At 32.1% G+C, this 14,815-nt stretch overlaps 3 protein-coding genes across 3 annotated transcripts; 2 read left to right on the forward strand and 1 right to left on the reverse strand.

Moving 5' to 3' along the window:
- The first annotated feature begins 518 nt into the window (after window positions 1-518).
- LOC126673580 (nuclear transport factor 2) lies at window positions 519-5,157 on the forward strand. The gene is made up of 9 exons (XM_050367779.1): window positions 519-699; window positions 1,184-1,369; window positions 1,834-2,164; window positions 2,249-2,481; window positions 2,562-2,742; window positions 3,024-3,145; window positions 3,230-3,292; window positions 4,395-4,458; window positions 4,573-5,157. The coding sequence occupies exons 2-9, from the start codon at window positions 1,184-1,186 to the stop codon at window positions 4,842-4,844; spliced, it is 1,452 nt and encodes a 483-aa protein (XP_050223736.1). The 5' UTR covers window positions 519-699; the 3' UTR covers window positions 4,845-5,157.
- A 95-nt stretch (window positions 5,158-5,252) lies between these two features.
- On the reverse strand, window positions 5,253-6,162 carry LOC126673581 (uncharacterized). Its single transcript, XM_050367780.2, has 2 exons — window positions 5,904-6,162; window positions 5,253-5,724 (listed from the first exon to the last, which is right to left on the reverse strand). Exons 1-2 carry the CDS (start codon window positions 6,054-6,056, stop codon window positions 5,299-5,301), a joined length of 579 nt encoding a protein of 192 aa, XP_050223737.1. The 5' UTR covers window positions 6,057-6,162; the 3' UTR covers window positions 5,253-5,298.
- A 2,240-nt stretch (window positions 6,163-8,402) lies between these two features.
- On the forward strand, window positions 8,403-14,754 carry LOC126671106 (pyruvate decarboxylase 2-like). The gene is made up of 6 exons (XM_050364819.2): window positions 8,403-8,979; window positions 12,402-12,568; window positions 13,054-13,707; window positions 13,831-13,948; window positions 14,080-14,268; window positions 14,371-14,754. Exons 1-6 carry the CDS (start codon window positions 8,491-8,493, stop codon window positions 14,536-14,538), a joined length of 1,785 nt encoding a protein of 594 aa, XP_050220776.1. The 5' UTR covers window positions 8,403-8,490; the 3' UTR covers window positions 14,539-14,754.
- The last annotated feature ends 61 nt before the right edge of the window (window positions 14,755-14,815 follow it).

Genomic DNA, 14,815 nt, shown 5'->3' on the forward strand with positions numbered 1-14,815 from the left:
TGATTATTAGCCTGAAATGAATACTTTATTTTTTTATTAGTAACTTCTTATTAGTTTTATATTTTTGATTGTTTAATATTATAGATAAAAAATGTTAGACGAATTATACAAAAATTAGATAAAAAAAGACGTTAATATAAAATTGATTGTTCAACTGTACCCTGAGATGTTAACACTATATCTACACATAAAAAAATTGTCGGTCGGTTCGGTCGATCTAACCGAAAAAACTGAAAACTGAAATTGAAAACCGAAAAAAAGTTATTTTTGAAATTAAAAAAACAAAAAGCTATTTTTTGTAAATAAAAAAAAGTAAAAAAGAAAAATCAAAATTTGATAGATAAATGAGTAAATAAGTTAGCAAAACATGTATTTCAGGAAATTACCGCAATTAATAATAGGTTTCAATTTCCTAAACGTTTTAGGAATTTTAAAGTGTTATTTTAATTTGCGGAATTCCGCGGAAAGTAAAAAAGAAATAAGAAGGAAAGAAAGGTGTGAATTGTAATCTCAACTAACCATTGAATAGATTTTGTGTTTATGTCTCCCACTCCGTATTAACATTAAGTCATATATAAACCTTCTCTTTTCATTCACTCTCCTTTAATTCCTAATAATTTCAAAAACTAAACCACCCCTCTCTTAAGATCTCTCTCTATCTGTCCGAAAAACCCAAATCCAAAGCACCAATTATTAAAGGTAACTTCTGTTTATGTTCTGTTTTTTTTTTTAGTTTCTGTCGGTTTTTGGGATGATCTGACCAGTTCGTTTAGTTTTCATAAATTTAATTGCTTTCTTTACCTTACTGTTCGTCTCCTCTCTGGGTGTTCATCACTTTTTGTTTTTGTTTTCGATTTGGGGAGCTTTCTTTTGTTTAGCAGTGTGTAAAAGCTTGAATTTTTAGCTTGATTATTAATTTTAATTATGATCTATACAGTATTTAATCAATTTTAATAGTATTATTTGAAAGTTTAAATTTGTGAGGCGGTCAATTGCTCATACCTTACTCTCTATATAATTGAGCTTACTTCGAATATCTGACATGTTTGTTCTTTAAATTATGGCTCTTATTTTATAGTTTTGTTTGAATTTTCTTGAGTGTTTGTTGATGGGTTTTGTACTTTGATTCATTCTGTTATTATTGTTTTGTTTGCTAAATGGTTGCGTTGGGTTCGGTCCGCAGATGGCAATGCAGGAAGCAGACCCTGCCTCTGCTCCTACTGCTAATGTTGTTGGCAATGCCTTTGTGGAGCAGTATTACCATATTTTACACCAATCTCCTGAGCTCGTCCATAAATTTTATCAGGATTCTAGTTTGCTAAGTCGCCCAGATGCAGACGGTACCATGACGACCGTGACTACCATGCAAGTAAGTTTTTATTCCGAATTTCCAATAGCAAAAATCTTGTAATTTGGATGTAAATTCTAGGATAGATAGTAGGATATCTATTAAGTTCTTGCTCGTGAAACTATAGGTATTGAAAGATTGTCCCTATTGATGATTAGGTTATTCTTGTATATGTGTTTTTTTTGTGTATATAGATTCCTCTGAGAGCAAGAAAACAATAATTATGAGCATGATGTTTGGTTATGTGTGATAAGAACCTGATATGCATCACGCCTATTTGTTAATGGAACCTCTGTTTAAAGATTTTTCTCATATAGGTCAAAGTCATTAGCTATTATGCTATAATTGTACCGGATATTCCTGCACACATGTATGCTAGATTTATATTTTCCTCTAATACTAGCCTACTAGGTCACTAGCTTTTATGAATAGCAATTTGAATTCAGATGATGTACGGTATTTTCATATTACTTATCTTGGAACAGGCAATCAATGAAAAGATTCTTTCCTTGAAATATGAAGACTGCACAGCTGAGATTAAAAATGCAGACGCTCAGGAGTCTTATGAGAAAGGTGTAATTGTTCTTGTGACTGGTTGCTTAACTGGAAAGGATAATGTGAAGAGGAAATTCTCTCAAACATTTTTCCTTGCTCCACAAGACAAAGGCTACTTTGTTTTGAATGATGTATTAAGGTTTGTTGAGGAGACTGATTCATTGCCAAATGATAATACTAGTTTGGTTAATAATGTTAATGAAAATGCTACACCAGTAATGCCTACAACACAATCAGGCTGGGGTAGTATCTCAGAAGCAGGTTCGCGCTACTTTCTTTGATTTTTTTTTTTCTGGTTTAAACATGGTTGTGATCTACATATGCTAAACATAATCTTTGATGCAGTTCCTACTCGGGCTGCTGATCATCTTACAGTTGATCCTGCTACCTCTTTTGAGGAAGAAGATCTTGATAGTGGTGCTGAAGTTTATGATCCTTCTGATAAGGAGGAAGGATCAGTTGTTGAAGATGAGGTTATTGATCATCAATCTGGTTCAGTTCCCAATGAACTTTTCTCTAGTGTTGATGCATCTTCTGCTATCTTGGAAGATGCTCCAAAGAAATCATATGCTTCAATTGTGAGTGATATTTCTAGTTCATTCTATTAGTCCTTGTTATGCAGTCGATGTTTGACACTTTTACCTGTATTGTTATGCAGCTGAAAGTAATGAAAGGTAATACAGTGACTAGATCAGTCCATTCTGTTACCACTAATGTGAAGGCGGCGCCTGTATACTCCGCAAAACAATTTTCCAACTCTGCAAAACCTGCTTATGCAGCGGAGTCTATTACTCCGACTAGCGGTGGTGCTCCTGAAAGTGGCGATGTCCATGAAGAAGGTATATATATCACTGAATTGATTTGATAGTTTTCTAAGTTAAGTTACATATGCTCTTGTGAAAATTTAGCTGATTCTGTTTGTTTTTGTTGAGTATGTTTGGAGTACTAATCACTACTAGAGGTCAGGGTATTGCATATGGCAGGATCATCCGTTTTGGATATCCTGATAATGATACCCCTCTCTAATGAGGGAGAGGACCTATTGTTTTAATGTGCATCTTTTGTCTTTTAGTTGTACCTAAATAACCAATATTTTTATTTAATATCGTGGTTGTTACAGGAGAAGGCCACTCCATATATGTACGAAATCTCCCTTTTAATGCAACAGAGGCACAACTTGAAGAGGCATTTAAAAAATTTGGGCCTATTAAACGTGGTGGTATCCAAGTTAGAAGCAATAAGGTATGTTTTACATTATTTTCTTCAATTCTTCCCAACTAAGCAGCTTCTTAACATAGTTGTTTTGGTTACTCTCATGGAATGCAGCAAGGGTTCTGTTTCGGCTTTGTTGAATTTGAAACATTGAGTTCCATGCAAAGTGCACTTGAGGTACTGATACTTCCTTATTTCACTTGTTATGGGATTGTAGTTCTCTTTTATTTAAATCTATTATTATTTGAATAAGCATGTGCTTTCCATGTGTAGTATCTTGATTATTTTGATAGCTACTTAGGTGATTAAATTTGGGATCAGGCCCAAGATTGTTTGGGTTTCTTAAAATTTTGTAAATGCTCAAAATCTGTGCGTCCTGTTTGTTGGAAGTTTGAGTCCTATAAATGTCCTAGTCCAATAGGTGATTGAGATTTGTTTTATAATTTTTTTGGACCAATTCCTTTGATATAGATGGATTTATTTGGTTACTGGAAAACAGAGGGAGAGATAGGTGCAATATTAGGGAAAATCAAGGAATTAATTAACAACTTAAGTTATTACAAACATTGGCCTCAATCTAAAAGGCATATATTAAATCCTGTCCATTCAATGAGAATATCCAAAGCATTGGCCTCAAAAAAAAATTGTGTGTTCTTAGACTAGGGCTAATGGGAAATTGTCCTCCAAAATTGACAATATGTCATTATACTTTTCACTAAGGATCATTAGTTGTTTCTTGATCAATGGTTGGTTAGTTTAAACAGTCTGAACGGTGTCACTTGAAATAGAATCTTAGGCATGAAAAGAAAATCTGCTCTTTATCAAGCTTTATCTGCAGTACTGGGGCTCATAGTTCCTTTCAGTGATTTTTTCTGTGTTCTACTCTACTAGAAGTTTTCTGATACAAGAAAGGTTTTTAAAACTCTCTTTTTATTCCCACAATACAGTTTCACAAGTAGGCATATCTAAGGGTTTTAATATCATATCATGGGTAAATAGCAAGCTGGGGTGCCGAATTTTTGTGAATTGGTTTAAAGTATGTTCTTAGCTTTTCTTGGTTAAAGCATGAACTTAGTCTGTTCAGTCGGCAGACCTGTGTTCCTTCTCTGGTGCACCAATCTTTTTCCCTGCCTTCATTTAGCTGTTCTTGTTTTACCAAAGAGAACATAGAGGTGTGCATTGTTTGCAATTTGGTTGATACACTGTTTTTGTCGGCTAACAGACTTCATAACCCAGAGTTTGTTTTTGAATTTGATGTTATTGCAAATATTAATTTCAGACTTCGCCTGTCACCATTGGGGATCGTCAAGCTATTATTGAGGAAAAGAAAACCAACACCCGAGGTAACTTAAAATGTATTGTCTATTTGTTAAAGTAGATGATTTATATTCCATTTGAGTACTTGGTTTATAATGATGATTTATGTAATTGGTGAAAAAATCCTCTGGTTTTTGTAGTTGGTAGCAGTGGAAGAGGAAGGTATCCGTCAGGAAAAGGTGGTTTCCGGAGTGACAGTTTCAAAAATCGTGGGAACTTTGGTGGTGGTGGAGGCCGGGGTTATGGCAGGAATGAATTCAGAAACCAGGGTGAATTTTCGGGGCGACCCAAAGGTTCAAGCGGGCGCAGCGGTGAGGAATATCAGCGAACTAATCAGAATGGAAGCCGAAGGGGAGGGCGCCAAAGTGGAGTAAAAGGTACCACTACCAGTCCTGGTTCGACATCAACATAGGCCCGTGAAAACGGATAGATGATTTTTTGACATTAGAATTGGAGGTATGAAGGCACTAGAGATACAGGTTTTCTACCTTTTATTTAAAAACATTTCACAAGAATGCTGTTGTTATCCTTTTTTTTTTTTTAGTTTTCCCTAGGGAATTTCATAAAATCTTACAGGAGATTGATAATGCATTTGGCGCAACCATGTAATTTTCCATTTAATCGCATACATAATCTAGTAAAGGTGCTCTTCCTCTTCCCATCTTTCTGCATGACAAATTGATAATGTAATGCATTTAGCAGCAATATTAAATTATCTTAATTTACTCAGGTTGAGTACTTTTATATTTCAATGAAGATGGTTTGTGAATTGTGGATTTTTATCTTTAATTAGCTGAATTTTTAAATATTGAAAAAAATATTGAAAAACATTTGAGCAGATTTGTAAATGAATCGTGCTGTCAAATTTAGTTTGATTTCTGCAAGTTTGCAACAAAATTTGAAGCAGCAAAAGCTGCAGATCCCCCAACAACAGAAACCAGAGCAACTGCAACCTGCACTATAATCTCCACAAGGTTATCTTCAGGCACAAAGTACACACTAAAGGGACCTAAAAGCAGCAACCCCAGGCTGAGGGTGAGCAAAGTCCCCGGAGTCCCGGGATCGGTTGCTGCAGAAAGGACTCCCAATTCCTCTGCCTTGGAGAGAAGGCCCAGTTTCTCTATCGACGACAATGAGAGACCGGCTTTCTCTGCTGCAGATAGCAACCCAGCTTTCTCTGCTTTGCTCAGCAGTCTTAGTTGCTCCACCCTTGTAAGCAGCTTAATCGGAGGCGAGCTTGCGACCGTGCTATTCCTCGGACCTTTCTCACCGAGCGGAAATACCGTCGAGCTCTGCATTATCATCACCGCCACACAAGCTATTTAGATAAGCATTATTCATGGTCTATATTGCACGAAACGTAAACGTCGAAAATGGAAAACAACGTGAAACTATATGTTTTATCAAAATATGCTAAAAATAATAACGTTTTGGAAAACGGAACTCATCAAAGTAAAGAAGAAAAGCTAACCTTCTTGGAGCTAACAGTTTTGGGAGCTGATGGTGATGGTTTTTGAGTAGCCATGGATTTGATAGTAAGAAGGGAAACGGAGGAAGAGTTTTGTTTGATCAAATGTTTGTTTGTATAGAGAAATCTGCTGCCAGAAATTGCTGTTGCCTCCATCTTCTTCTCTCTGAACTTAGCCGAATGAAGGAAAATGAATGAATGATGGGTTTTTGATTGTTTCTTATTGGGTTAGGTTTGTCCACGTTGCCTCATATCTTTGATTTCCCTTTTTAGAATGTTGTCATTGCTCTCACTTCCCTTTTCTTTTGGCTTACATGTATAAACATGGTCTATACGCCAATAAGTTTTGAGGAAATTACACCATTTACCAAAAAAAATGAAAATAATTACAAAACTACATGTTGGCTTTTTTTATTTACAAAATTTTTAAAAATAATTATAAAAGTATCAAAAAAATTAAAAATAATTACAAACATACGGTGTATACTGTGAGTATAATCTCATTATACTAATAAACTACTATTATATCAATATTATATCAAAATTATACCAACATTATGCATACTGAAATTTCATTAATATTAAATAAAAATTTACTTAAACTACATCAAATTGTATCCTAAAATTAAATTAATATTATACCAAAATTACACCAACATATCAAGAGTATATACATCAAAATATAATGAAAATTTTATTATTACACCAACATTACACCACATCGTATACTAACAATTAAACTAATAATATATTAAAATTATACGAACAATATACAAATTCTCTAGTTAATTACCAATTATACTGAAAAATACATATAAAAATAATTATACATGTTATCAACTAGAAAATATATATAAAATTTTATAATCGATATACTAAAAATATACTAAAATTATACCCAATAATAAACCAAATACTATTTTTAAATTATCTGATTTATAGTTTTAATATTCCTAAAGTATACCATAATTATACAGACATTATACACATCGTACTTTTGTAAATAATTTTCATTTTTGGTAGTTTTGTAATTAATGTTAAATCAGTCGTATTTTTATAAATAAAAAAAGTTTACAGGTACTTTTGTAAATATTTTTAAAATTTTAGATACTTTTGTCATCATCCCATAAGTTTTACCTCAAGTGTTATATTGCACTGCATACCCAGTGATTGATCTATCGAACGGATTTGTCACGTCATTTTTACAACAAATCAGCAAGTGTGCGTGATATTAGAATATTCAACTATTATTTATTTTTGGCTTAATTACTTAAAAACCACTCACCTTGAACTTTTTTTTCGTTTATACCCTGACCTAGGAAAAAATTCATTTATACCCTCACGTATGTATTTATGTTTCACCTCTACCCCGAGGCACTAAATTAACCTCTTTTCATTAAAAAAAAGTTTAAAATAGTTCTTCATTTTTAACCTAAGCTATTTAGAGTTTAATTAGAAATGAATTTTTCTCTAAATTAAGGAATATTCTAAATTTTTTTATAAATGAAAAGAGGTTAATTTAGTGTCTCGGGGTAGAGGTGAAACATAAACACATACGTCAGGGTATAAATGAATTTTTTCCTAGGTCAGGGTATAAACGAAAAAAAAAATTAAGGTGGGTGATTTTTAAGTAATTAAGCCTTTATTTTTTTCTAATAATTAAATATCCTAAAACTGCAAATGTCTTGATTTGTGCCTGTCAGGGGCCATACTGCCTCTTTGATGGCAATAAAATTTGGGTTTTAACTTTTAAGCCTCTTTCTAACCGAATTAACAGAACAAAGCAAATAATTTTTTTTTTATATTAATGTGGCTTTAGGTTAAATTAATTTATTCGTAGTTAAAAATTTTGATTTTTTTAATTAATTTAATCTTGTTTTTTATTTAAATTTCTTAAAAAACAGAACCAACCAAATTAATGCATGATGTAAATGTTACTTTTATGATTTTTCAAAAGTTTAATGTATTTTTATAATTTTTCTGAGGGTTAAGCATCAAGTTGCCTCATAAATTTGTTTATAGTGAGACATTAACATCAAAAGTGATTTTTTGTATATTTATAAAAATTGATTTTAATGAAAGTTGGTTAAATGGTTAACCAAATAACCAGCTGAAGTAAAATATTAGCTATTAATCATCCGTGACCCTAACTCTTGGGGTCCAATCACAAAACCACGTGATGTTTAAAAACGATCACAAAACCCTATAATTTTTGTGACGACGCCATTCACGGCCCTTATGGACAAATATACCCCCGGCGCCGTCTTTTTTTTGGCGGCTGTCTTTTAAAAATAAAATTGATGGCGCCACGTGTCAATTGACACGTCACCAAAAGACAAAAAAATACCAAAAACACCCTTAGATATTATATCTGATCAAATCAAAAAAATCTAACCCAACCCTTATTATATCTGAAAATATGGGTCACTAAAATAAACAATTGAGATTTTGAAGATTTCCTTGTAATTTTCTCAAATTAAAAACCAGATTTTATTGCAATCAAAGAGGCAGTATGGCCCCTGACAGGCACAAATCAAGAAAGACCTGTATATTTATTCCCACAATCTAGCGAACCATATTTGCATCCAACATGGAATCACCCACCAGCACCATAATGAACCCAACCAGCAACAGCAATGGCCCCCGCAACATCTCAGCCAAACCACGCTCACCAGCACCGACGCTCGGTTACCATCTAGCTCGCAGACTAGTCGAAATTGGTGTATCCGACGTTTTCTCAGTACCAGGCGACACCACTCTGACTCTTTTCGACTATTTCGTTGCAGAGCCGGGGCTGAACCTCGTTGGGTGCTGTAGTGAGCTGAATGCTGGGTACGCTGCCGATGGATATGCGAGGGCCAGAGGTGTGGCTGCATGCGCTGTTACGTTCACTGTGGGTGGGCTAAGCATTCTGAATGCAATTGCTGGTGCTTATAGTGAAGATTTGGCTGTTATTTGCATAGTTGGTGGTCCGAATTCTAATGAATATTGTGGTTCTAGGAGAATTCTTCATCATACCATTGGCTTGCCTGATTTCAGCCAAGAACTTCATTGCTTTCGGGCGGTTACTTGCCATCAAGTAAGTGAATTTTACGTGCTTTTTTTAGAGGTGATGTGAGACAATGTTATTATGTGTATGCATAAATTTGATCTAATTTGACATATATAATATTGTATGGCTTAATACATAGTTTGACCCCTGAACTTGTACCCTTTTACCCATCTAACCTCCAAACTTAACGTCTCACCTATCGAACCCCTGAACTTGTTAAATAATCCGATTTGACCCCCGAACTTGATAAATACGTAAACATTGAACCCCTCCGTACACAATTTCTTCTAGAACGTTTCAAGTGACAGGTGGACACGAAGGGTTCAATATTTGCATATTTATCAAGTTCAGGGGTCAAATCGGATTATTTAACAAGTTCATAGGTTTGATAGGTGAGACGTTAAGTTTAGGGGTTAGATGGGTAAAAAGGTACAAGTTCAGAGGTCAAACTATGTATTAAGCCAATATTGTATCATGTCGGCGTTAAATTAGATATGCATATATTTAACAAATGTTGAAAAAATAATAGATCAAATGATTTAAAAATCATATTATGTTTTACAAATAAATTATAGTTCTAAATAAATAAATTTATTTTGCCATAATAGTTTTAGTAAAATTTATATGAATGATATCTTAATTTTTTAACTCTACTATTATAGTGGCTGAAAAAAGAATTAGTATTTTATTTTCAAAAAAAAAAAATGATCTTAATTGTTAGTTCATTAGTGTGCTAAAAATAAATCTCATATTTGCTTAAACTTTATAACCACTAGTAGTAAAAAAAGACAGCAGTTTGACAATGATATTGAGTTTCAGCTCAGTATCACAAAAAAAAAGAAGATAAATTTAATTACGCCATCAGTTAGTGATTAATTATTAATTGGATTTTTTAAGTTCCAAACTGGCATTAAACTATTGGTCCCATTGAGACTCAAAACCGAGATCTTAAAAATACAGTGGAGAGCGTTAACCACTTGAATTAGACCTTACCAACTTCTAATTAGTACTTCAGCGATTGGAGAACTTATATATATATATATATATATATATTCTTTTAATCTTATTTTTCATTAAAAGATGGTCTTTAAAAGTTCATTTTAATGCATATTATTTATCTACTTCCTTCAAAATTTATTTACGGATCTAAATAAAAAATAAAAATAAATTAAGTTTTTTTCTAAACATGCTTAAATGTTAAATTCAATCGTTTATATCAAATGTTATATATAAAATAGATAATTCATATAATTTTTTTTTTATGAATAGATAACTCAAGATTCTACGTACAGTACAAAATTCAAACCTAAATTTCTCGTTAGAATATTAGTACATTCCAATGTTAAAACTACTTTATAAATTCCATATTTTTAAAATGAAACTTCTATTAAAATCTACTTTTTAAAAAAGAAATATATGACCAATGAGCTGTAACTCAAATGGTATAAGCGCTAGGCAGCAAATTGCTAGGTCGTGGGTTCGTTTCCTCCCACAAGCGCTCCCCCTCCCCAATTATCAAAAAATAAAAAAATATATGTATCCAGTATCCACCTTCATTTCTACTAAAGAATGGGGTTTACACTTCTACCTACCATATGGACTCCACTGCTAGCTGCCATATTAAATTATGAATTGATATTGAAATTAATACTGATTGATTAGATAGGCTAAGAAGAGAGAGTAATATGCAGTCTGCTGCCTGAAACAAATATCCATGCTCAATTTATTATAATGTCTCATAAAAATAAAATAAAATAAAAATTACTATTTTTGTTATCTCATAAAAATAGAATATTTAATGTTTGAAAATAAAATTGCAAAAATATATATCTATCTAACCTATCATGTGAGTATTGAATGTAATGACTCTAAAATGATTACGTTTTAATTTGTTAAAAGAGTTTTGTATAAATATTATAATAAATTAATTTCTTAAATTTTGTGAAGGGGAATAATTTCTGGTCTTTATGTAATAGGGCTAATACTTATTTATAACTTAATATTTTTTAATATATAAATTGAATATTGCAGTAGACCGTAACTAAATAACTAGTTTATTCATATTGCGAATTTCTTTTATCATCACGGTGACGGAGAAAGAACGCTTGTTGGGGAACTTATAATTTCAGCGTAAAGTCTCTGATGCTTATACTACTTGAACTGTAACTCATTGGTATTAATGTATTTAATACAGTCTGAAGTTCAAGTTTGTATAGGTATTACCAAAGCTGAAAAGGAAAAATCTGAGTATTGATATTCATCTTCACATATAAAGTTATATAAATATTGGTACAGTTTAAGTTTAGTACATTTTTAAAAAATTAAGATAGTACATTTGGACAATATATTTAAATGATGAATTATAAATCATTCCGATGCTGCTTATGAATTAACCAATTATTTTAGGTCTAATGTCGTAAAAAATCCTGACCTTTTAACCCTTTTTAAGTCTATTCTAACGTTCAAAACTAGTCAATTTTACCCTATTTTGCATTTCTATGTTTTAATTGTACCCTAAAATATTAATTGACGTCTTTTTCATATTGGAAAAAATTCAAAAACGTTCATGTCTAGCATATATTAATTGTATGTGTTTAAAATTTATTTACATTTAATTAAATTAATTAAAAATTTAAATTAGTTTTAATTTAATTATGGTTTTTAGTTGGTTTTAAAAATAAAGGACTTATTTGTATTTTTTTAAAATAGAAATAAATTTAATTTTATCTCTAAATTTAGTTAATTGAATGATTTTATCATTTAAATAAAAAAATTGAAAAAAATCAAAAAATTGGGTTACAATTAAAACGATAAAATGCAAAATAGGGTACAATTGACCAATTTTCAACGCCAGGATAGAATTGAAAAGGGGTAAAAAGTCAGGGTTTTTTAAGGCATTAGGTCATTATTTTATGTAATACCTAACATTTTATTCTTTGCCATATAAACATTAAAAAGTTCATTTTTTATAGATTTGTCTAGAACTTTCAAAATTTAAAAATTCATCTGATAATTCAATTGTTTATTTAATTGTTTTAATCTACCACATCAGCACCATACTCAATTTTCTTTTTCTTTTTTTGTTGTTCATTTCGAACTTTAAATTTATTTCTTTTTTGCTTCAACCATTAAAAAAATAAAAAAATAGAATATTTTTTTTTGTTATTTCTGAGTTTTTTTTAATGAAGAGTTAAATATTGCAGTTATGATAAATATATTTTATGAATTAATGTATTAGCATAGAGATTTAACTCAAAATTGAGACAATCAAATTGTTTGAAAAAATAAATAAAATTACAATGAAATTATTAAAATAAGATAGATTTGTAAACTTTAAAAGTTTTGGATAAATTTATAAAATAATTTTAATTTTTTTTAATACTATTAAACTTCATTTTCTTTTGTAATTATTATCTTTGACTTAATATTGTATGTGTTGTTTGATTTAGGTGATTATCAAGGACTTGGAGAATGCTCAAGAGCAAATTGACAATGCAATTACAATATGTTTGAAAGAAAGCAAGCCTGTTTATATTAGTATCTGCTGCAATTTGGTGGCAATTCCACATCCCACTTTCATTCCCAACCCTATTCCACTCCACTTCTCTACTACTAAGTAAGATCACTCATTCTAAAACAGATTCTCTAAATAATTAAAATTGGACTAAAATTAATGGTATCTTTAAAATTGGACTAAAATTAAAGAAAGTAAAATTTTGGTTAGAGATGAAAATATTTGTTTTTTCTTTTTGAACTATTAGACCTTATAAAAATAAGGCAAAAGGTATAAAACCCTCACATTATTCAAAATGACTATAAAAGCTATTTTGTTCATTTAATTCCATAAGTTTTTTAAATGATGCAAATAAACCTTATACTTGAAAAAATTACAGAAATAATTGGTGTCAATAAAATAAACTAAAAAGGTTTAAAAGCTCTTTCCAAAACAATTAAAGAGCTTTTTTGCACCATCTAAAAATATCAAAGGCTCAAATAAACAAAAAAACTAAAAGAGCTTATGTAATCATTCTGAATAACTTGAAGGGTTTCTTTGTACTTTAGACTTAAAAACAATTTAAAAATAGTTTCATTTTCTTTCAGATTGAGTAGCGAGATGGCCCTGGAAGTTGCCGTAGAGGCAGCTGCAGAAATCCTGAACAAAGCAGCGAAGCCAGTTCTAGTGGCCGGACCGAAACTCCGATCTATTAAAGCTAACAGCGCCTTTGTTCAGTTAGCCGAATCTTCCGGTTACGCATTTGCAGTAATGCCTGCAGCCAAAGGACTTGTCCCCGAGAATCCGCCTCATCATTTCATCGGGACATACTGGGGCGCATCCAGCACAGCCTTATGCGCAGAAATAGTCGAAACCGCGGATGCATCGCTCTTTATTGGACCGGTTTTTGATGATTTGAGCAGTCTCGGCGACTCGCTGTTCTTCAACAAAAGAAATGCTATTATTGCAGAATCTGAACGAATACTGATTCATGGAATGCCTGTGTTAGGGCCTGTTCTTATGAAGGATTTTCTGACAAGACTGTCTAAAAGAGTTGATTATAATGCCAGTTCGTATCGAAACTACGAGCGAATTTGCGTTGCGGAAGGTGTTCCTCAACAGTTGGATCCGAAAGAGGAGTTGAAGGTTAATGTTATGTTCAAGCATATTCAGAAGATGTTGCTTGGTGACATGGTTGTGATAGCTGAGGTAGGTGACTCATGGTTTCACTGCCAGAAGCTCAAGTTGCCGCAGGGATGTGGGTATGTAAGCTTCATAATATTTTCTAAACCATAAACTTTGAAACAAAAAATGGGACCAACTCGATAAGTTTTCGTGCAATATAAACTATAAATTTTTTAAAATTCAAAGAAATGAATATGCAGATATGAGAGTCAAGTGATGTATGCTTCAATCGGTTGGTCAGTTGGTGCAACACTTGGATATGCACAGGCTGAACCAGATAAACGAGTTATTGCCTGTATTGGAGATGGAAGTTTCCAGGTATTTTTATATACGTCCAGTGGCATAATCAGAATTTTAAAAATTAAGAACGATTAAAAATATCATTTCAATATTTTTCGATTTGAGAGCTCTTGTTTTCGAACGTTTTAAGTTAAATCTAATGCTAGCAGATGACCCCTCAAGATGTGTCAACAATGCTAAGATGGGGACATAAAAGCATAATCTTCTTGATAAACAATGGTGGATATACGATCGAAGTTGAAATCCACGACGGACCGTATAATATCATCAAGAACTGGAACTATACTCAATTGGTTAATGCAATGGACCACGGCCAAGGCAAGTGTTGGACTACAAAGGTAATAGCTATACCAATAATTATATTATATAGTTATGATTTCAATTATAATCGATCTTTTGTTGTTGTTACTCATAAATTCATAATATATATATAATATAAGGTTCGATGCGAGGAGGAGCTAATCGGAGCGATAGAGACAGCAATGATGGAGAAAAAGGATTGCTTGTGCTTTATAGAGGTGATAGTTCATAGAGATGATACCAGCAAAGAGCTGCTTCAACTTGTGTGCAGGCTTGCCGCTACTAATAGCCGCCCGCCGAACTCGTAACTGTCTCAATAGTCTTGTTAATGTGTCCCCGTCGAGTCGTCGATAATTTAATGGTAGGAATGTTGTAATTTAATCCGTAAGAATCGAGTTTGAATTTTTTTAATTTATTTTACTAAAAAAATAAAGGCATTGTTGTAATCGGTTACATTCAAATGATGATACTCGAGTTTACATTAGCATTAGCTATGTTTTACAATGCACGAAAACTTCATTCAATTTTTATGCTTCCAAAATATTTTAAGTACTCTCATTTTGAAAAACATTTTTTCCATATTGT

This window comes from Mercurialis annua, linkage group LG3, assembly GCF_937616625.2.
Source record: "Mercurialis annua linkage group LG3, ddMerAnnu1.2, whole genome shotgun sequence".
NCBI lineage: Eukaryota > Viridiplantae > Streptophyta > Magnoliopsida > Malpighiales > Euphorbiaceae > Mercurialis > Mercurialis annua.